This window comes from Rhinolophus sinicus, linkage group LG14 (assembly GCF_036562045.2).
Source record: "Rhinolophus sinicus isolate RSC01 linkage group LG14, ASM3656204v1, whole genome shotgun sequence".
NCBI classification, from domain to species: Eukaryota; Metazoa; Chordata; class Mammalia; order Chiroptera; family Rhinolophidae; genus Rhinolophus; species Rhinolophus sinicus.
Window position 1 is genome coordinate 1,463,605 of NC_133763.1, and position 23,029 is coordinate 1,486,633.

Sequence of the window (23,029 nt, forward strand, 5' to 3'; positions counted from 1 at the left end):
GGATGAGGGAGAAGGTGAGGGGATTAGAAAGCACAAACTGGGGTCTCTTTTCACTAATCCCATTCACGGGGGTCCATCCTCATGATCTAACCATCTCTCAAAGGCCCCACCTCCAAATAACACCACTTTGGGGATTAATGTTTAACATATGAATTTGGGGACACACACATTCAGTCAGTAACAACCATAATCCTTTGCTTCAAAGGACCTGAGCTCAAGTTTCATCTCCCTAACTAGGAGCTGAGTGGCACTAAGAACACAAGTTTCAGTTTCTTTTTATGTAATAGTGATAACAATATCCACATCCTAGGGTTACTGTAAGGTTTAGATACTACAAATACTTGAAAATGCCTGGGCTTGCAGGATCGCTCTCGTCTTATACCAGCTCCCTTCCCTCCCTTCTGGCAAGTTTGGAATCCAAATTTGATGGCTCAAAGCAAGCAAATTCAAATTGTCTTTAAATTTCAAACTGTCTCTATCTAATAAACTATTTAAATGTTTTCAGAATCATTACCAGTTGACATTTACTAAGAATAAATTTGGTATTTATCCCCCTCACTTTGGGGGAGGGTGGGTAATAGAATTGACAATCTATAGGATAAAAACAGGTAAGATGATTTCAGAGCTAGGATCTCAGTAATGATTACAAAAGGCTAGAGTATAAATGCGTGCTCACCTAGAAATTTGTAGGTTTCATAAATTTATGGTCCAGAGTAAACAAAGTATAACCAAGGTCATCTGAAAGTTCAAGCACAAACTTCAAAGCTCAAAGCTTCCCATATTCCTTACTTCCTTCTGGTAGAGTAAGCCACTCGGAACCACCTGAGATGAACTACTTTTCATTGTATTTGCCTCACTGGGCCATTTGACATAACTTCTTATTTCTCTTCTCACCAAGAGAAAGATACGATCTCCCCATTTCAGACCTCTCCACAATCATTTAGATGACAAACTAGTGCTAAATATTTCCTGAGATGAATTTTACAATCAATCTGTAAGTCAAAATATGAGCAGCCCTTGACGTGCACATATTCTTGCTGTTATGTTACTGTCATTTCTAATATAATTAAACTCTTTTTCATGAAAAAATACTGATTTTCATTTATTAAAATGTTATGTTAATTTTTCTCTCACATAAGAGCTACATCTATTCACTTTGAAAAAGTACATATCAGGTAAATGTTAGACACTCATAATGCTTACCAATTTGACCAGTACATTTATGTGTATTTTCTCTAACATTTTATTTACATTAATTTTATCTTTAGATCAGTTTCTCAACCTGACACTACTGATATTTTGCCCCCAAAATGCTTTGTGGTAAGGGGCTACCCACATGTACTTCGGTGTATTAAGGAGTTTTTCCTGGCCTCCACCCTCCAGGTGGCACTGGGACCTTCACCCCAGTGTGATGACCACAAATATCTCCAGATATTTGTCAAATGTCACCTGGGCAAAATCGTCCCCAGTTGAGAACCACTGGTTTAAATCAATGAATCTAAATTTTAACCTTTGATCAAATAAAATGTAGCCATCGGAATGCCCCCCCCCAAAAACAAAAAAACAAAAAACGAGAATATCTGTAATTCAAAGTAGCTGAAACATGTAAGAAATATAGCTCCCAGATAATATTTAATTATCCATACACCTTTTTGTGTCTATGCATTATGAATAATCCATCGACATATAATAGGAATAGAAATACACTGATAACAAAAGCATTTTCAGACGGTAGGAGAGGTTATTGAACGAACATTTATAAAAGTACTTTGAAAGAATAAAAGATGTCTGACAAGCTACACATATTGTGCACAACCTTGCCCCCAACAAAAATCAGCATCAAGATACCCAACAAAATCATCAACATTTCTGCTATAAAGTTAGACAACAAATTTCCCTGCCCGTTCATCTGCCATTAATCATGGTCTTTCTAGTTCTGTATAGCTTTCAAATTCAAAGCACAATAAACTGTCCTACAGCACATCTGGATGTCCTCTACAGATGGTCACCTGCGTGGCTTTATCTATACTCCAGCACTAGAATTTTCTTAGCTTCATAGAGAAAAGTCCACAGACACGGTTCCCAGGTGTTCCTTAGCGTTTGTACTCCAATTAATTTGCTCTCCTCCTTCAAACACAAATTATTTCATGTACAGTTTTTCTTAATGTTAATTATCTGAGCTATTGGTCTAATATTGTTTATCTTCTCCAGAGTTTCAATTAGTCTTCTGTGAGCCTCATGCTTATTCTTTAAGTTGTTGTCCTAGAACAAACTGACAATATCCAGTATTATAATTCTCAAAATGGAAAATTAAAAAATGTGCTTTCAACAAAATGTTTTTCTTAAATCAAACTGCGTATTTTGTTCTTATTCAAATGCAACAAAATAAAGGTTTACCCCTTTAACGACTATTTCTTTATTTATCTGGAGGATGGTACATGAACATTTAAACAAGTCCTTCTGCTCTAGCTACGATAAAGTAGCTCTTCTCAGATAACCACCCCCAACAGGAAAAAAAGAAAAATCATAAAAGTTGGATAAATGTAGCATACATACAAAAACAGAATTTTGAATATATCAAAACCAAAGTGGACCAGGAGTCAAAATGATGCAGAGCAGGGAAACTCAGACGCAAGCCCACGAGTTTTCACTGCTTTCTCCTCAAGGCATTTGATGATTCATGAGCTGCACAAGGCAGAGGCCGTGAAGCTAAACAGAAAATAAAACCTAACAGGATAAAATCTGAGCAGAGATTTCTACATTCTCACTATGCTAGGGAGATTAAATATTGGAATTCAAGGACTGCCAAGAAGGAAAAGACCCTAGAAAATGGCCCATGTTTTCAAATGAAAACCCCAAAAGGTATACTTTAGGAATAAGGGCAGAACAAATTAAACCAGCCCCAGGAAAAATGGAATCAGCCCTAAATCCTCCAACTATGACTGCAACATGGTGACCTGCTCCTACTCTCTCTGTCAGAAAATAATTTTATCCTCCCCCCAGAAAGATATCATCATCCAGAGTCTCTACAATGTTTCATACTCAGTGTCTGGCTTACAAACTAATATTACTTGGCATGCCAGAAAAATAAACTTAATGATTGGAAAGAGAGAGTGGGGGGAAAGACATACAAATAATGAACCTGAGAAACAAACAGCAGGTGGTCCAGGCTGAGGCTCTGAGACCACGGCAGCCTTCAGAACCGAAAGGGCCTCAGAAGTATACATGCTACAGGACCTCCTCCATCAGACGGGTTACAACCAAGCAAACACCGCTTTCCTCTACTGAAAACCTAATTTATCTGAAATATCTATCTATTAAGAAATAGCTCTAGGAGAGTAATCATTTGAAATTAGATAGTCAGTGTTATTTATTAGTTTTCATTTGTGACACTTTCTTATTTAAACTAAGGAAAAATATATTGTCCGTATTATAAATATACAAGAAAACAAACATTCTTGTTTTTCAGTGATTAATGAAAACGGCATTGGAGACTGCAAAAGGGAAAACGTGACATGACTGTTCATTTGATTTTCTGAATTAATAACTCACTGAAAGATTCAATACTTGAATTGATTCGAAGATATATCTTAACACTTCTTCAAGTAAATAAAAAGATGAAAAGTTACATTGTTCCAGAATATATGTTAGTAAATTAAAATTCCATGGTATCAGGTAACTATCTAAAATCAGTAGATTATTGTTTTAAAATCAGTGCAAGAACGAAAGTTTCCTCAAACCTCCCACCGTCGGCCTCCGTTCTACCACGACTAGAGTCAAGAGCTCCCTAATCAAACTGTTAATTCCTGTCTATTTAAGCCCTGTGGTCATATAAAACAGAGTGTCAACTCTGAAAGGAAATCATGTCAGGGCAGTGGAAACACCTAAGACCTATTTTCACCCTAAACATAACTTCTGAGTCACTGTAGCTTACAATCTTTTCCACATTTCAGCTCTAACGGAGATTGTATGAATTAACTTCTACTCATAACTAGATTCACGTATTCTGTAACTATTTCTGCAGTACCGACTGTATACCAGGAGCTATATGCTAGCTGTGGAATAAACACTGATGAGGAGACAAGTCCCCATCCTTCAGGGAGAGTCCAGTTTAATAACAAGAGTGTATATAACAGGTGCCATGCAAATAAACTTCTGGTATGGTGCTAAGAGAAAAGTTTACATACACATCTGCCAGTAGGGCCTCAAACGGGATTGTAGATTCTGACCTAGAGTATCAGAAAGATATCACAGAGGCAGGTGAACAGTGGACAGGAGTGGAGGCGTGCGCACGAGCGTGCACACACACACACACTCACACGCACACGCGTGAGGTCTGCCAATTAAGTTCGCGCACTCGCCACCGTGCACTTACGTTGGCAGCCCTGTACAAACAGCTCGGTAAGGTTTCATAACCTTGGTATATCAGTGTCTCACAGCTGTGCTCATGTTGATGATGTGTTGTGGTGTCTTGCTGAGTGGTGTTCATTATGTTGTTGCGAGTTTTTGTGTGCCGTCGCGAAAATGTCTCAGCTTGAATTAGAGTAACAAAGAAACATTAAATTGCTTGTTAAACTTGGCAAGAATAGAAATGAAATCAAGGACATGTTAAGCAAAGTTTATGGAGATTATGCCATGAAAAAAACAGCAGTGTACAAATGGATTAAATGTTTTTCTGACTGGAGGAAACGCGTCATTGATGAAGAGAGGTCAGGGAGGCCAGTAATGAGCAGAACTGGCAAAAAAAAAATTGCAAAAATTCATCAAATTGCGCATCAAAATCATCTGCTGACTGTGAGAAGCATAGCAGAGCAAGTAAACATCAGTAAAAAAACAGTTAGGAAAATCTTAACTGAAACTCTTGGCATGAGAAAAGTGTGCGCAAACATGGTCCCAAAGGAGCTCTTGCATCATGACAATGCACCAGCTCACACAGCACTGTCTGTGAGGGAGTTTTTAGCCAGTAAAGAAATAACTGTATTGGAACACCCTCCCTACTCACCTGATCTGGCCCCCAATGACTTCTTTCTTTACCTGAAGATAAAGGAAATATTGAAAGGAAGACATTTTGATGACATTCAGGACATCAAGGGTAATATGATGGATGACAGCTCTGATGGCCATTCCAGAAAAAGAGTTCCAAAATTGCTTTGAAGGGTGGACTAGGCGCTGGCGTCAGTGCACAGCTCCCCAAAGGGAGTGCTTTGCAGGTGACTGTAGTGATACTCAGCAATGAGGCATGTAGTACTTTTTCTAGGGTGAGTTTGTGAACTTCACTGTCAGACGTCGTGTGTGTGTGTGTGTGTGTGTAGTATACACAGAACAACGCACATAGTGAATCAAACAGGAAGGAGATTACACACTCCAGGCATAACTAAGAGGAATTTCATGAGAGGATTATTTACCAAAGTACAGACAGAGTTGAAGGACGCCCAGCAGGGAGTGCAGGACCAGTGTGGGAACTGGGAGCAGGGACAGCAGGAAGCTGTTAGCACTCATAGGCCGGAAGGCGCAAGGGAAAGGGGGGCTGTTATTATCCTGACAGGGCTGAAGCTGTAGAAGGAGGGCGACTGCCACACAGCCCACCTTGTCTGCGTGGAGCCAGGGGAATAACAACGGCGACCTCAGTCTCCTGCCACCCATTTTCATCTTCTAGTGTCCCCATTGTACTGCATGCAGCCAGAAAAGGTGTCCAGGCAGAGTGGCTGATGCCATTTCTAAAGGTCATCCTGCTGGGGCACAGAGCGGGCTGGAAACAATGAAGGTGTGTGTGCGTGTGTGCGTGTGTGCGTGTGTGTGTGTGTGTGCGTGTGTGTGTGTGTGTGTGTGTGTGTGTATGCTCACATGCACTGTCTTTAAGCTTCATAAAAATCCTGGGAACTACATATATTTACCACCTTTTTAAGAATAAAGAAATTCAGGTTAAATAAATTATTCATGGTTACATATCTAGCAATGTGCCAGCCGGGTTTTCAACTCAAGACTTTTTGACAAGAATGCTTCTGTTCTAAAGCATATTTTCTTCCTTAAACCAAGAACAAGTTTGATAAATCACTAGCAGAATACTTTTAAAACAAAATACATGAGAAGCTGCTTATTATCCCCACAATTATTTATTTAATGCTATTGTAATGTTATATGTAACACATTAAGACAATAAATGAAAACAGAATATGTTTTTCAAAGGAAATAAAATAATGATTATTCCAAGACAGTATGATGGCATCTAAAAATAATTAAAAGAAAGTCAACTTAAATATTAGAATTAATATATGTGTAAGTTCAGTAAGGCAGCCAATTATAAATATATATAAACCTAGTTAAACAGCTTTCACATACACTACCAACACGTAGAAAATACAATGATTTGAAAGTTGTTAAAAGAGTAGTTCCTAAAAGTTCCCATCACCAGGAAAAAAAACTTTTTTTTCCTTTTTACCTTTTATTTATATGAGATGATGGATGTTAACTAAACTTATTGTAATCACTTCACAATACATTAAATCAAGTCACTGTGCTGAACACATTAAACTTACACAGTGCTCTATGTTAATTATATCTTCATAAAACTGAAAGAAAAAAGTTTTTCTTCAAATAAATTTTGCCCACAAATCTCCTTTGGAACTGAACTTAGAAAAAAGAAAAAAGAGAAAATAATGCTATTTATAACTTTCACAAAAAGATATAAAAGCTAGGAAATTATCTAAAAAAATAAAGGACCTATATGAAACTCTAATAAGAGTCACAAAAGAGTAAAATAAATGTAAAATATACATCATGTTCCTGAATGAGAAAGTTACAATTTTATAGATTTAATAAATTTCCAAAATTATAAGAAATTACCTTACCAGATATCAAAGCACACCATAAAGCTCAAGTTATTTTTAAATCCATACAAAATTGGCATAAGACTGGAAAAATTTCAATGAAATGATAATTACCCCAAGTACATAATAGTTTTAAATGTGATAAAATTCCATCACAGATCAATAATTGTGATTGAAATGTCTAAGGACTTAAATGATAATATGAAGATTTTGGCTAAGAACTGTATACTATAAAAAAAGAGTCCCCTGGCAACTTTCAGAAATGATAAATGCAGTAACTGAAATTAAGAACTGTAGAAATCAGATTAACATCCCCAAAATATCACTCACCCAGCTAAAGAGAGAATCAGTGAACAGGAAAATAAGGAGAAAGAAAATACACAAACTGGTAAATTTCTATGGGGAAAAAAAACGATTCTAACTTGAAATGCAAAAATGAAATGGTCACCCAAGACAAGAAGTCTCAGCTTTAGCATGCACATCTATGTTGAAATAACATACATCTTATTAAGGACTGAATGTCTGAGTCCTCCCCAAATCCCTGTGTTAAAATCCTAATCCCTAATGTGAGGGCATTAGGAGGCGGGGCCTTTGGTAGGTGCTGAGGTCATGAGGATGGAGCCCTCAGGAATGGGATCCGTGCCTTATAAAGAGACTCCAGAGACATCTCTCAGCCCTTCCTTCCTGTGAGCACACAGCGAGAAGACGGCCATCTATGACCCAGAAGGAGGGCCCTCGCCACACACGGAACCTGCCAGTGCCTTGACCTTACACTTACATATTTCCGTTGTTTAAGCCACCTGAATGGATAAGACATATCTACACAGTGAAAAAAATAATTTTTACAAGACATATTATAATCGAGGATATTTGCTTATTTCCAAACAATAGAACAAGGGTATAAAGGTACAATTATTTTAAATGTTAGTTAATTTGTGACCAAATAGTAATTTCTGAAACTCCAGTATAAAAATACCACTGGCAATTTTGTGAACTAATGTAAATACATGATAAATAATTAATAGCTGCTATTTATTCATAAACTGTAAAAGACATGTGCATATTCTTTCTTGAAGGAATAAAAAATTGGAACACATTGTTATTCTGAGACACCAGGGACCCCTTTACACTCCAGCTGTAGGAAATACATCGCCAAGTCTTTTATCTTCAAACCTCTCCAGATGTAGAAGACTGTTTAGGAAAGGGATGACTGACATGTACGAAGGGTCTACAAGGCTTACATTTCTAACTTATATATCACAGCGTGATCCTACAAGGTTAATAATCGTGCCCATTTTACACATCAGTGAAATGAGCTTCAAGAGGTAGAGATTTGCCCAAGGCCAAACAACTAGTATTTAGAGGAGGTCAGTTCAAACCTAGTTCTTTCTGACTCCACAGTCCAGGCCTTTTGCAGTCTGTGCTCCCGGATGTACTTTGCCTCCCACTGCCACAGACAGACCAAGAGCAGTGCCTTCCTCTGCTCCACTACCAACCTGCTTCCCTTAGGCTTTTCGTCCCTGACCTTAGCTAACCCATCTCCTTAACACAAATAACGCTCTGCTTCAGTTCCCATTCTTATGTCATACATGATCAGCTCCTGTCAGAAACCTAAATTACTTTTGGTATTCACACCGTTCTTTATTAACCTAGGTTCCCTTTGAGCTTCAGATGAAGGCTTTCTTTTCTAGGGAAAGGCTCCCAATTTCAGTCAGTTTTCCTCCAAGCTCTGTATTTTTAACAGAATTATAGCAGCACAAAATGTTTTTCTCTCATCTGCATATACCCCCTCAGATAGTCTGAGATCGCAGCTCCTCATCCTCTTTGCCATTTCACTGGGACACAGCAGTGGAAGAGCCATATGGCTCTTGGGTTTTAAACAGCCTGCATTTAGAAAGCAAAACTCCTGATGTGCTCTCAGGGAGCCATTCCTCCAAGTCGCCCCTGAGAAGCGGCTTCACCTCACTGCTCCTTGGAAACATAATGATCTTCAGATGCCTCATTCCTTCAAAGGAAACATCTTTAATTGGAGAAAGTAGTAGAAGAAACAATTGGGGCAAGTTTCCTCGGAGGATCTTAAACTGCTTTTCACAGCTCATTTATAAGTTTGTCTCTTCTCCTCCCCTTTCTACAACTGCCACAAATACACAGGCATGTCACTTTGTTTTCAGGAATTAGTCATTTATAAAGAAACCAATTATTTTCACCAAAGCAATCTATAGCTGCATTTTTAAAGCTGGCGGTGGTATAGGCAAGGCAGCCCAGGGCCAACGTGAGGGCCCAGCATTCTCCTTGTTAGTGGCCAGCTGAGCAGAGCATCTGAGGCTCCCAGGCTGTGAACTGAGACCAGCTTGTGTCTTTGAAACAGAAACAGAATCAAACTCTACGTGTCAGATCAAATATCAAATTCCCTACCACAGAACTTGGGCCACGTCACCTCTCACCTATGGGCCACCTGAAATCTCCTCCTGGCACCCACAGCCAACACTGCACACATGACCCATCCCGTGTCACTCCCCACGTGTCCCTCCCGTCCTCCAGTCACAGCGAGACACAAGACCTGCCACACCTACAAGACTCTGGGTGACGACCTGGTCCCTTCCTTCCTCTGAAGCCTCGTTGGCACCAGCTCTTACCCACACTCCAGCACAATCCTCACCTCCGTGCACATGTGTGTCCTCTGCCTGGAAGGCACGGCTTGGAGACATGGGACTGGCCAGCTCTCCCACCTCATTGCATTATCCGATCAAAGGCTCTTTTCAGAGGGGACTTCTCTGGTCCTTTCCATCATGTCTACCCCCTACTCTGCATTAGTTTTTCTTCCTAGAACTTGTCACTGACATACTATGTGTGTTCATTCTCTCTCTCTCTCTCTCTCTCTCTCTCTCTCTCTCTCTCTCTCTCTCTCTCTCTCTCTCTCTCTTACGTGGGAATGTAAGCTTCCCACGAGGGCAATGATAGTGTGTGCTCAGCACTGCAGTCCCAACGCCTAGAATATTGCCGGAAATAGATGAGTTCAAAAGTATATGTTCATTCAATTCATTAACTCATGAGTGAAAAATGAAATCAATCACAATTATTTAGAAATTAAAATTTCAGTTATGTTTTAGCTTTTAATGTGTATTCATGATTTATCTCCCCCTCCTTCCGAAATAACTCTCTTTTGAAATGCCATCCCTTTACCAATTGCAGGTAAACTCAGCAAAGCTGTCAATCAAGGTGTCCTGCCCCCTCAGCATTTATTCAAGGGGTGGGAACAAACACAAACCACAGCAATCTGACTCCCTACCCCTGAAACTAAAACGTGAGCCGAATAACCCCAGTGAAAACAGTTGTCGCGGACAAAATCCAAAGCTGCATCCTGGAGAGACCTCCAGAGTTGCTCTGGTCATGTCATCTCCAGCCTCTGGTAGTTCTTCCATTTGGGGAGCCAGTCAATACTCTCCCACAGATTTCCTCTCTCTCTTTTTTTTTTTTTTAACCAGAGTCAGTTTCTGTTGCTTACAGTCTAAAACCTAACTAACACACATGATAAACTCACATCACATTCAATCTCATATGCCTTAAAATACGTTATTTAACAGAAGGTCTCCCAACTCTCTTTTCTCTCTCTCTCATCTCCCCCTCCCACTGTCTGTTCTGCACACACATCCCAGTTATATGTTGTCCTCTAGTTGCTCAAACCTTTCCTCTCCAGTGACATCTCCCAGATGTGCCTTTTCCAACGATTTTAATGTTTCACAATCATTTACCCTTCCTCCCAACGAGCGCTGTTTACTCACAACTGCTGAATTGAAGTGCCAGTTAAGTAATCAGCATGATTAAGCCAAATCACACCAACTCATCAATAATCAATAGCTTCTTAATCTTGTCCGGCCTGTTTGCATTTCTTTCAAAAGAGGCTACTGTTACTCAATATTAATTGTAGGCAGGATAGCAAAGTGAAGACGTTTAGAGACTGTAAAGTGCTGCTTTTAAAAACGTGTTGTCACATCACTGAAGTAGCACACCGCTCTACTCACGGTTCCGTTAGCCAGAGATAAACCGACAGCTACTGACCGGACAACTTAGCCATCAATGAACAGATTTTAGTTGAACTACTCTCGTGTGTGTGTACATAAAGCACGTAGCCTATTTCAAATGTGATTAACAGTCACAAAGAGATTTATAGTATTGCCAAATTCCCTCTCCCTGAGTTTTGGGGTTGGGGGCAAAGTCAAGGCTTTGTTTCTGACACCAGAATGTGGCAAAGGTCACGTATGTGCAGGCGCGTGCTCAGGTCAGGTAAGAATTCATCTGAGCAGAATGACAGACTCCCTGGCTGGCTTGGAAGACTGAAGCTCCAGTGTGAGAAGGTCTGAGAGAGGACACGTGCCAAGGATCTCGGGCCTCCAGGAGCTGAAAGGAGCCCCCAGCTCACAGCCAGGAAGGAAGTAGGGACCTCAGTGCTACAGCCGCACAGAACTGCATTCTGCCAACAGCGCAGGTGAGCTTGGCAGAGGACCCACGCCCCAGATGGGAACACAGCCCGGCAGACACCTCAATGGGAGCCTGTAGGACATGAGGCCAGAACCCGGCCAAACCTTGCCCAGAAACATACTAAATGTATGTTGTTTGAAGCCGCTGTTTGTGATGATTCATCCCACAGCAATAGGAAGTGAACGCACTAGTGCACCAAGGAGATAAGATAAAACACACGTTCTGCAGAAGAGCAGACACAGACTGTGGATTTAGCACACGCATTGCTCTTTTACGTAGCAGCTTATCATGTCACCTTCAAAGCACTGCTGTGAGGGTTAAGTCAGAAATCGCTTATGTGGAAGGAAGCTTATGGCTTCTCGTCTCTCCTCCCTGTGCTGGAACGGTCTTCCACCACGGCTCCTGCTCTTCCCTTTGGTCCACTGCAACCATGGAGCGAACTCTTGTCCATTCGTGCTTTCCAGCGTGACTTCAGCCTTAGCTTTACCCTCCATGTTTTTATACCTTGCGGGAGAACCACAGTCACTTGAGCCCATTTACATAGCAGATCAGAACCTTTTTGTTATATGGAAATTGTTCACTGTTATTTTCAGAAAAATGGATTACCATCACCACAGAAAGTCCTGCAGCCAAGCACAATCTGAAATTTGTAGTGAGTGGTTCATGAGTATGTCTAGACTCTTAAAATTTGTAATTCAATGCAATTTTAATCAGCGGTATGTTTTAATGGAATGAAAGTGGCGGTAGCATCCTATAGCTCCTATAATTTTCAGGGCTTTAGTGATTTTTCTACCAGTTAAAGTGGATATTTTTAACATATTCCCTGAACACATTCCAGTTAAATTTCCTATTTTACAACTTACCCGTTTAATTATACCCCTGCATGGCAGGTGGATATGATTTCCTTCTCTACAATACTCTCACACCCATTTCCCCATAAAGTGACTAGGAATTGCTGCATTTATTTTTTGTTATTATGAGCAAAAGCATCACAAATCTGATCATTCTCAAATTTCCTGAAAGTTCTGATCACATTTTCTCTAATTTGCAATTATAATTGTGAAGAAAAGTGCTTATAGCATAAAATTCTTAGTTCATTTCTCCAGGTATAAGTGCTAGATTATTAATTTCTCATTCATGCTACTGGTCTTTCTTTCAGGCACAATTCTAGTCTTAACACTTTTACTCTTGGGTTTTGTTTTGTTTTTTCCTGTTGTCAATCTCAATTCCAATATCACCTTTTCCCAGGGTTCCCTTTTAACTTGAATTTTAATCATAAATCCAATATCATCTCTGGTAACCAGACACTACTCAGATTTAATTCCTTCTTTCTCCTTCCCCTCCCCCTTCCTCTTCAGGCAGCTGTGCCCTAACCATACCATAAAGCACTCCAGGAAATTAAAGGGAATATGAGGTAAGTTTCTTTAAAATCCCTGTGATGGGGAAGACCATTTAAATTCTCTGAAGAACTGACAGATAACCATAAGCTAAGGAAATCTTACACATAATTTTGATTTAATGTAATCAGTACATAACACCCATTTTGCTTGCAACTTAAAATTAAAATGATGTGCCACAAGTGGCTAGATCACCCATATATCCGTGATATGCCATGAAGGATTACATTCATCTAGAAACCAAGTCTCCTCCTGAATGAACCATTAGCACTAGATTACAGCTGCAGTACACGTAGCTGCAAACAACTAACTGAAAAACATAAGAAGCCATTCAAAAGAATTCTTCAACTACGACAAGTAATATGTTAAAAATACTCACAATTTCTTTAAGATAGACAGGAGTTCTTCTAACTGCTCTTTGGATTCTTTGGATCTGTATAGACTGTGGCCCCCTCGTGCTTTTTTAACATAGACAGCTATATCGTGAGAGCCGTCTTCAACTTGCTGGGGCTGACTTTCTTCCGTGCCTTTAGTAGGGTTTCTGAAAAGGAAACATAATATTTTCCAGCATTGCATATCGCACAAAAATTACTAACATGAATGTTTACTTTGTTGTCAAGAGTAGAAATGCACTGTTCTGAAATAATTTGGCATTTTAATACATTATTAAAATGTCATCCTTTTCAATGCCTTTTTTTTTTTCAATCATTAGTAGTGCAGTTAAATACTTCACTGTGTTAAGTCTAAAAATTAGCGTACATAAAATATTTTCTACATACAGAGTTTGATTATAGGTATTACAACTAAGTGATTGAAACATTTTTCATAGTAAGTTAGGTGTACATAATTTAGGGAAATATTTCAAATCAATAGTCAACACCCTTTTCTTTACACCCAAACACTTGTTTGTTTTTTTGTGTTTTTTTTAGCACCAATGATATAAGTACTTTTTTTAACTTTTGTTTTCAATTAGTAAATTATGAACATCTTCAAAGCAGCCACCATACTTTATTCTTGTGCTATAATATGTTATACACTTAAGTGCCCAAGAGATATATGAATGAATGACCATTTCCAATTCATTTCTTTAGTTCCAACCATTCCTATTAAGAGGTCACTGAAAATCTAAGGGTAAATAATCTAATCAACATTGTCCATCCTTAAGAAAAAAATAGTGGAGGAGATGATAAAAACCCAAGTGATCCTAGATTACTCACCTTTACTACAATACACGAGAAGACAAAAAGAAGTTCAATATAAGATAAACATTACATGGAATAATAACAACAACGGTGTCAAATAAGAAAGAACTGAGGCCGCAAAGTAAAACAAAAGTTTCTCTGGAGTGTTTAGGGATTTGAATCTGGGAGTTGCAGATTCAAAAGAAAACCTGAAAGGTGTTCCAGAGAAGACAAAGGAAGCCAGAGCTGATAAAGGCAAAAATCAAAGTTGTTCTGAAACTTTTCCTATTGGCTGTCTAACATGGCATTCTGACTCATCTAGAAAGGATTAGTCTACCTGATCCATGGATAAAATAAATTTCAGATAATGATCACAGTTCCAAGCAGCCCTTCATCTCATTCTTCTCCTGCCCTCACAATTTTTGCTCAAGTAGAATCATTTCCCTGTGTCTCAGCCAGACCTTCCACTTATGTGCATGAAAGTGGCATGGCTCCTGGGGGACTTCATGGTTTCTGGTCACCCTATGATGCAAATATTGGTATGTTTGGGGTTGTCACAGAGTCCCCCTAAACTGGCCTCATTTTTTTTTTGGATTTTTTTTTTTTCCTGTTTGCTGTTCTGATTAGGTGTTTTTTGCTACCTTGCCTTCCAAATCACTGATTCGATCTTCTGCTTCATCTAATCTACTACTGATTCCCTCTGATGGATTCTTCATTTCAGTTAACGGTGTCTGAAGGACATCTACCCTTCTTGCACATGACTGTCTTCCTTTGATATTCAGCAAATGCCCTGACCTCAGCCATTCTCACCAGCAGCCCATGGCCAGGCAGATGCCATTCTTCCAAGTCTTGCTAGGGTTATCTGTCACATGACATTTGTGTTAAATGAATTATAAAATGTTGACTATGACAGTGATAACAGATAAAGGCTGTTAATCATTTTAATCATGTAGGCATTTAGTGTCTGCTAAGATTCATGGTTCCTCATTGATTTCATTCTGCCAAAAGCATCTCTGAGCTACCTGAGCTCTATTCCCATCTTCTGGGCATATGTGGGTATCTCACATTACATTAGGACTGGTCTAAGCTAAGCCGAGAGAAGATTTATAATTTCTTAATACATTTTATGAAATTTATTTTAATTCAGTTTAAGGTATTTTTATTGCTACTTTAGAGTAGATTGCTACTTTCTAGCTGAACATATAAATGTTTTGTATTTCTTAACAGCCCCCTTACTACACACATTACAGATAAAAGCATGATTTTACTTTTATTGTGAGATATGGATACTGAATCATATCAAATGCTTTTTCATCATCTACAGATGGTATCGCATAGCTCCTCTTTGAACCACTAATATTACAAAATTATAATAGCTTTTTTAATGTTGAACCTTCTTTCTAGTCGTAAGATGAAGGCAACAATGATGTACAAATTTGCTACTACACTATTGTATTATTTCATTTGCTAATATTTTATTTTGTATGTTTGCCTATCTAGTCATAACTAAAACTGATATTTCTTGTGTTATTCTTGTTAAATTTTTATATCAGGGTTATGTGTGCATGGCAAACTTACAACCTATTTTTCAATGTGTATACTCCAGGAAAATTTAATTGCATAGAAATTATGTTTTCTTAAAAGGAACTTCTAATGATATTACTTGAGCTATGGGTTTTTAATTTCCCCCCCTTTTTTTTGCATCAAAAAATACTTCTAAAGCATACTTTTCACAACTTCTACTTACACCATCATTTTTTTAAAATTTCTATCTTCTTGAATAAATTTAGGACCTATTTTTTAGAATATTAACCAATGACATCTAGATTATCAAGTTAGCGTTGTTACATAAAGTACTATATCTTAATTTACAATTTTCTTAGTTTTCTCTATCACTTATTATATTATCTTTCTCATTCCTAATAGTATTTTCTCTTATTATGTTTATTAGATAAGGCTAGTTGTTTATTCATTTTAATGATAATATTCAGGAAGCAACACACATTTGTTAGTCCCAATTATCATACCACATACTTAAAATTCCTCCAAAGTGATTGTATGAATCTACCCTTCCCTACTGATCTCTACTTCCTTGGCTACTCCCAGTATGGAGTGCTGGGAACTAATCAAAGCATCTCAGTGGCTGAGTTCCATTTGCTCTTTCATGCATCGTGAACACACACGTCAACCCTACTTTCAAAATAAGATGTCATTACCTTTGTCCCTCCTGTTTGAAAAGCTTGGGCAGTCTGTTTCTCCCCTGCAGAAATATTTTAGGATATTGCTTTATAAACTTATTGTGAACTGAAAGGATGGTGCACGTATTCCAGCTTTAAAAAGAAAGAGAGAGAGAGAAATTAAATTGTAAGTATCATAAGATAATAGCTTCCATGGGTGAAAAAGGTGACTGGATTAAGAAACACAAATTGGTAGTTACAAAATAATCATGGGGATGTAAAGTACAGCATTCATAATATAGTCAATAATATTGCAACAACTATGTGTGGTGCCTGGTAGGTACTAGTCAGGGGAATCACTGCATAAATTATATAAATGTCTAACCAATATGCTATACACCTGAAACTAAAATAATATTGAATGTCAACTGTAACTGAAATAAATAATTTTTAAAAATAAGATAATAGCTTCCAAAGGAAAGATCTTTATTTCAATATATACAATTTAATTCTATACTATCTAATCTAAGAAGCAAGTAACAAAAATGTGAAACATAGTTTATGCTTCAAAAATACCCACTATAAAAATTGTCTATCATGTGCTTCGGTGAGAACTAGTTTAAGAATATCAAATTTATGGCAATGTCTATGTTAAAAATTTAATTTTAAGTTGAGCCTTCTTAAAACTTTTATTTCTGTAATTGAGTCAAGTCTTGCATAAAATACACCAAATAATTAGAATTCCTCCAAAATGATTCACATGTAGTTTACATATACCTTACTGGAAAGTATATTTATCTGAATCTTTGCAATGATTTACGAAAATCTTGTGCACTATTTTTTTAGGGCGGGAATAAAGATGTGTTAGACCGAAAGACCAGCGTTTCCCAAAGCCAGCAGATCGCTGGGATTGTCTGGGTGCCTCTAAAAGTGCAGATTTCTGACGCTTTTCCTGATGAAGCAAGATCTCTAAGGGTGATGGAGTCTGAGTGGGCTTCTCTACTTTAAATCTCCTCCTCCAGGTGATTCCTAATTGCAGCCAGGTTTCAATCCACTTCAAATATTTAAAATGACAATAACAAGGCCCACTGTCATTCTGTGTCAGGTAATGATATTTGTTTCTGGCAAATCTGCCTCATTCAATTTTCAGTTGACACCACTACAATTTTTAACAATGCTAAACATTCATTTTGACAGCTTATTTCAATTCAATAATTATCAAAAATGATCATACTTAAAATTGAACAATGACAAACATGTTAGTCAACATTTGCCTCATACCGTGTTTCCCTGAAAATAAGACCTAGCTGGACAATCAGCTCTAAAGCATCTTTTGGAGCAAAAATTAATATAAGACCCGGTCTTATTGGAAAATAAGACCGGGTCTTTATAATATAATAAATATAATAATATAATATAATATAATATAATATAATATAATATAATATATACCAGGTCTTATATTAATTTTTGCTCCAAAAGATGCATTAGAGCTGAGTGTCCAGCTAGGTCTTATTTTCGGGGAAACACAGTAGTAGTGAATATAAAAATCCTTAAGAGAAGGCTTTTCTTATTTCATTGTCAGTGTAAACAGTAACTCATTAACAGCTTTTTTTTCTCTTGGCCAAAGTTCCTAAAACATCTTATTAATTCTATAAACAAAATGAATACTATATATTTTAAGAATACTATTTAACTTAATTGATTCAAGTAATGCCATATAAATGTAATTTAATATGGCATTTGGCATTTTCATTCCTACTCTCACACTATAGAGATACATTGACCAAAAATCTACTCTTTTTAAATCCAACCATTGATATCACTGGAAACTTTCCCAAGATCTTTTTTCCTTTTTTTTCTATTTGGAACCCACATTCTATAATCATCTATTTTACACATTTACCTGTTATGTGTCGGATACTCATTATGTGCCAAACATTTTACTAAGATGTTTACATTGTTTTTGTCTCATTGTATATTTATACAACCTGACAAGGTTGGTATACTTTATTGCCCATTTCACACATACAGAAATTGAAAACTTAATAATTTGCCTAATTCATATAACTAGGAAGCAGAGGATACAAATGAAAACTGAATTGAATTCAAAACTCATTCTCTTAAGTTTCTGGATATATTGCCCCCCTAAATAATAAAACATGCTAGTTCTTACCATGTACCAGGCACTATTCTAGGCCATTTACCAGATCATTTAACTTTTACAAAACAACTGTCAGCTGATATTCTATCTTCCCCATTTTGTAGATACAGAAACTAAGGCCTAAAGAAGTACAAAAGTATGGTCCGTGGTCACACAGCTGGTAAATGGCTGTGCCAGGGTTCAGACCAGGCAACCCGACTCCAGAGGGCAAGTACTTAACTCTTTATCAGACAGGGAAAGGTGCTGAATGAGGAAGAGGCACGAGTGCACAGAAGAAAACCATTCTTAGGAGACATCCAAGGAACATCGGAGAAGCACGCGTTCCTCCCTTTCTCCGAGAAATAAAGAACAGGAAGATTGATGAAAATACAGAAATAAGTAGTTAAGGGGATGTGATATGGAAATGTTTTAAGTTAGAGAAAGTCTGCACACTTAGGGCATTTTCTCAGCAGTCCCATAAAAGATGAGGCAAGGTCCTCTCAGTGAAGGAAGGTGAATGAACACTGATGGATATTGAAGAAACTAATTAGTTTGATAATTTCAAAAAAATCCAACTTGGGTGAATGCATTGGCAAGAAAAATAGATTTTTAAAATTATATCTTCAAATATAACTTATCTAAGGAATCCTGAGCTTTGAATCATGATATTTCCCAGTTCTTTGGCTTCAGTGTATTTCAACTCGGCATCTCCTATACATTCAGGATTTGTGATTTCAATCATTCTGTTTTGTTCCGGGTGGCAAATTATGCTTAGAGACTGAGGTTGCATTTTCCAGCAATTTATTTAACACATGTTCACTGTGGAAATTTCACAAGCCAATAGCGCACAGGATAATGTCGCTTAATGAGCCAATAAAGAAATAACATACTCAAAATTAATAATAAATTAATCATGCTATTGTTCCAGGCCAAGGGACAGAAAAGGAATAAACTCCAAATTTAACTGAGGTGGACCTTTTTATGGGAAGCATTTGGGAGAGCTTTAACCAACCCAGAGCTGCCTTCCAGGGGCCCTCACAGTTTTAGAAACAAGTCCCTCTTTGCTAGAGCACGTTGCTAGGGAACGAAGGGGCTGGTGTTGGTGGGCAGGCTAGGCCGCTCCAGGGTTATCAGTCCAGGGACCAGTGCACTTTAGGGCCAACGGCAACCAGAGTCACCTTGGCAAGGGAGGGGCAGATGTCCCATCTTTTCCTAAGACTGATGCACACGCAGGTTAGAGCCACTGCCAACGAGAGTCTCACAGTCTTCAGATAGCAGGTTAGGTCAACAAAGTGTGCCATGCCCAGACCGAAAGTCTCCAACAGTCCTCGCTAGCTCTCAGTATTTATAGTCTAAACGCATCCCCTGGAAGTAGCTGCTCTCCAGGTCCTCTATCGCTAAGGCCCCGGCTGGGCTCCTCGGTAGCTGGGCCACAGGCTGCTGATGGGCAACAAAGGAGACACCACTTGCTTCCTTCTTAGAGCAAAAGAACTTCACTGCTGAAAACGACCTTGTCTTCGTCTTTGTCACAGGCAGGGGGATTAAAATAACTTCACGTCAGTTATAAACAGGTGGATGTGAAATCATCTCAATACCATCCACAACACATTTTTGCAGCTTTTTCCCCTGTGACTGCTTTCTAAGGAGTAGGAAGGACAGGGCTAGGGATGAGCTATGTTTGTTTCACAGGAAATTGTTTCCCTAAAATATGACATACATATTCTGCCTCTTCCATCTGGAGAAATAACCTCCGGTTTTCAAATCTTTTTATCTGTGTGGTAAATCCGGTATCTATGAGAGTCAACAATGCTTTATTACTATACTTTATCCGTGAAATAAACATATCAATATTCATTTGAGTGACAAAAAAGAAATGCATGAATATCTTACCTGCTTTGTAGTCCTCTCGTGTGGCATAATGCATTCAACTGACCGTAATCAATGTGCTTAGACATTTTCAGGCCTGCAAAAAAAAAAAAAAAAAAAAAATCAATTAAAAACGTGAGTAATTTTCTGTAATCTTATTAACCAACTGTGTAAATAGAGTTTAATTGCAAACATTCATCATAGTAAAAGAATTCCATGACTATGAAAGTGAGGTAATAACAGTCTTTGACATGCAAGCAGAATTGAATAGGGGGGTTAAAATGAGGAAGGAATTGAATGTTTTTCATTGGTGTCAAATTTGGTCTGGCATTGTTTGTTTACTTCCAGTGAAAGCTGGAGTTTCTATGTGTGTCATATAACGTCATTCCTCTGGAAGCAGGCCTTCCAGAATCCCCATCCAATACCGTTAGAATGTACACTGGTTCCAGAACTCCAGATGTGACAATTCAAAAACGAGTTTTCTTGATATCTCTCTCTCTCTCTCTCTCTCTCTCTCTCTCTCTCTGGCAATTCTGATTCAGTCCTAAGCAGGCCCCTTTCAGTATCTGAATTCAGTTTGCAATCCCTTCTGAAATTCAAGTGTAAGCAAATCACACAAGATCCCAGAAGAATAGAGGTAAGGGGGGGTGGGGGGTGGGAGATGAGGGTAAGGGAGATCAAATATATGGTGATAGAAGGAGAACTGACTCTGGGTGGTGAACACACAATGGGATTTATAGATGATGTAATACAGAATTGTACACCTGAAATCTCTGTAATTTTGTTAACAATTGTCACCCCAATAAATGTAAAAAAAAAAAAAGAAAGATAGTGATCACAGCCAAGAAGCAGACTAACAGCGATGGTCCTTCAGTGCCCGAAAGAACTGACATCCTTGCAAGGAGATGGGAAGGATGGTAGAGTAGAGTAGTGAGTATAACCAGCATCATTACAATGAGGGGCGCTCACCTCACTGGGCCTCTCCTTACTTACTCCAGGAGAAGGCATGCTGTTAGAAATCCCATAAAACAGAAAGCGGTAATAAACACTAACATGCACATTATTCCTTGAAAAGGTATTGAGAAAATCAGCAGCTGAAAGCATTTCTAAAACTTTAAAAAATATATTCATTGACCACATTCCAATAATGAAGAATTGGCATTTGATATGTCCAAAGGTATCCATTTTAATTTCAGGTTAAATTAAATCACAAAATTTGACATTTTACTTAAGCCTTTGTTGATATAAAAATTAAAATCGATAACAGATACCACTGTCCTAAATAAGAAATTGAATTAAGGGAAATTTAAACAAAAAACTGATTGCTATCTACATAAATCATACCATTTAATAAACAGGAAAGTGCTAATTACATGATTTAGGCATTTTCTTGTCTACATTACCCAGTTAAGCCTTAGGAAACCAAAAATTACCTAACTGCATTTTCTCATCATATGAAATAATTATTTTAAATGAGACAAGTTACAGCTAGATTATATCAAAAATACTTTTACAATACTCATGTTTCTAATATGGGATATTATATAAAACCTTAATGATAGCAGATTTTTAGATACATGGATTAAGAAAAGGCTTCTACCAACTATTGGTTTAGTACATTTTCCTGACCCAGTTTAGTACAGGGTCAGAAATAGCCCTGGTGACTGGTGTGGACAGGGAAGAGGGGTGGTACCATAGAGATCTGAGAAAAGGTCAAAAAGAGTTGAGAAATTCTCCCTTAAAAAAAAAAAAGGACTTTAAGAAAGTAAATATCTTCATCCTTCAGCTAAAATACCTTATTAAAAAAAAATAAAACTCACAGGATGGATGTTATGTCTAAGGATTGCTAGCAAAGAATAGAAAAAGTGAGAAATCACATCGCCTGAGAAAAGCTACAGCACTTGAAGGTAAGGCTTCACACTAGGCTTTGCACAGCCAAGACAACTCAAATCCAGGATAGACTATGTGGCACTCACAGCCTATAAGGACACTTTACAAGTCACCACAAATTTCCTCTTCACTGATCCTCCTTTCCAAGAGGTATTTGTCACAAGGGATCATTTCATAAAGCGTGTTGAGCAGCTTAATGGAGCTTATCTTTGAAGCAGTTTCAATAAAAACAAAAAAGCCAAAAGATTTCAACATGAAATTGTAACTTTGTAAAGACCAGAAATTGAGCTTTTCTGGTGATCAAATTTAATACAGGGATAAAGCTTAAAGAGTTTCAAAGAGTACTAAGTTTATGTTTGCTTTCCCATCTTGCTTTCCCTTCATAAATATGTCTTAGATGGAATAAATATGTTTTGACAAAAGTAGATGGGGCTTAAAACCCTGTAATGGGGATAAAATCAAGGCTTTTAACCAGAGTAAATCTGAGAGGATTAGAAGCTGATATAAAAGATGGATACAAAGTTAATCCTTAACTTAGAAATCCATGGTGCAATTTAAAAAAAACAATTATCTTTATTAATATAAGGCCCACTATATATTGCATGCAAAGAAAAAGAATGAAATCAAAAGAATAGAGCATTTGACTCAAGAATTTAGGAAAATAAATTTTGAATGAGGGAAATGGTAAGGAAAAAACAGAAAAATAGAAATTAATGAATTTATGAAAGAGGAAAAACTGTAGAAAAGTAAACAAATTCAAAAGCTGATTCTTTGAAGGGAAAAACAAACTATTGGCTTGTCTAACCAGAAAAAAAAAATGTCATTAAGTACTCAATGTCAGAAATAAAATTGGGAAATAACTATGAACATCACTACAAAGTAAATCAAAAGAGTATGCTATACAACTATATACTAAAAAAATTAAAACTCCAACTAAAAATATTTTTTCAAGAAAATGAATATTCCGTAAATTGACCCTAGAAGAGAGAAAACCTAAATATATCAATTGCTCTGAAAGACACAGAGAATAATCTTACCACACTCTCTGCCACATACACATACAGACACA

At 37.7% G+C, this 23,029-nt stretch overlaps 1 protein-coding gene across 1 annotated transcript in view; it reads right to left on the bottom strand.

Moving 5' to 3' along the window:
* The window catches only part of CNBD1 (cyclic nucleotide binding domain containing 1), a 143,028-nt gene that overhangs the window by 114,883 nt on the left and 5,116 nt on the right, over window positions 1–23,029 (bottom strand). The window contains exons 2-4 of the mRNA XM_074319101.1: window positions 20,095–20,167; window positions 16,101–16,214; window positions 13,083–13,244 (exon numbers count right to left, since the gene is read on the bottom strand). Of these exons, the coding sequence (XP_074175202.1) occupies window positions 13,083–13,244; window positions 16,101–16,214; window positions 20,095–20,167 (349 nt within the window). The remainder of the gene's footprint in view (window positions 1–13,082; window positions 13,245–16,100; window positions 16,215–20,094; window positions 20,168–23,029) is intronic.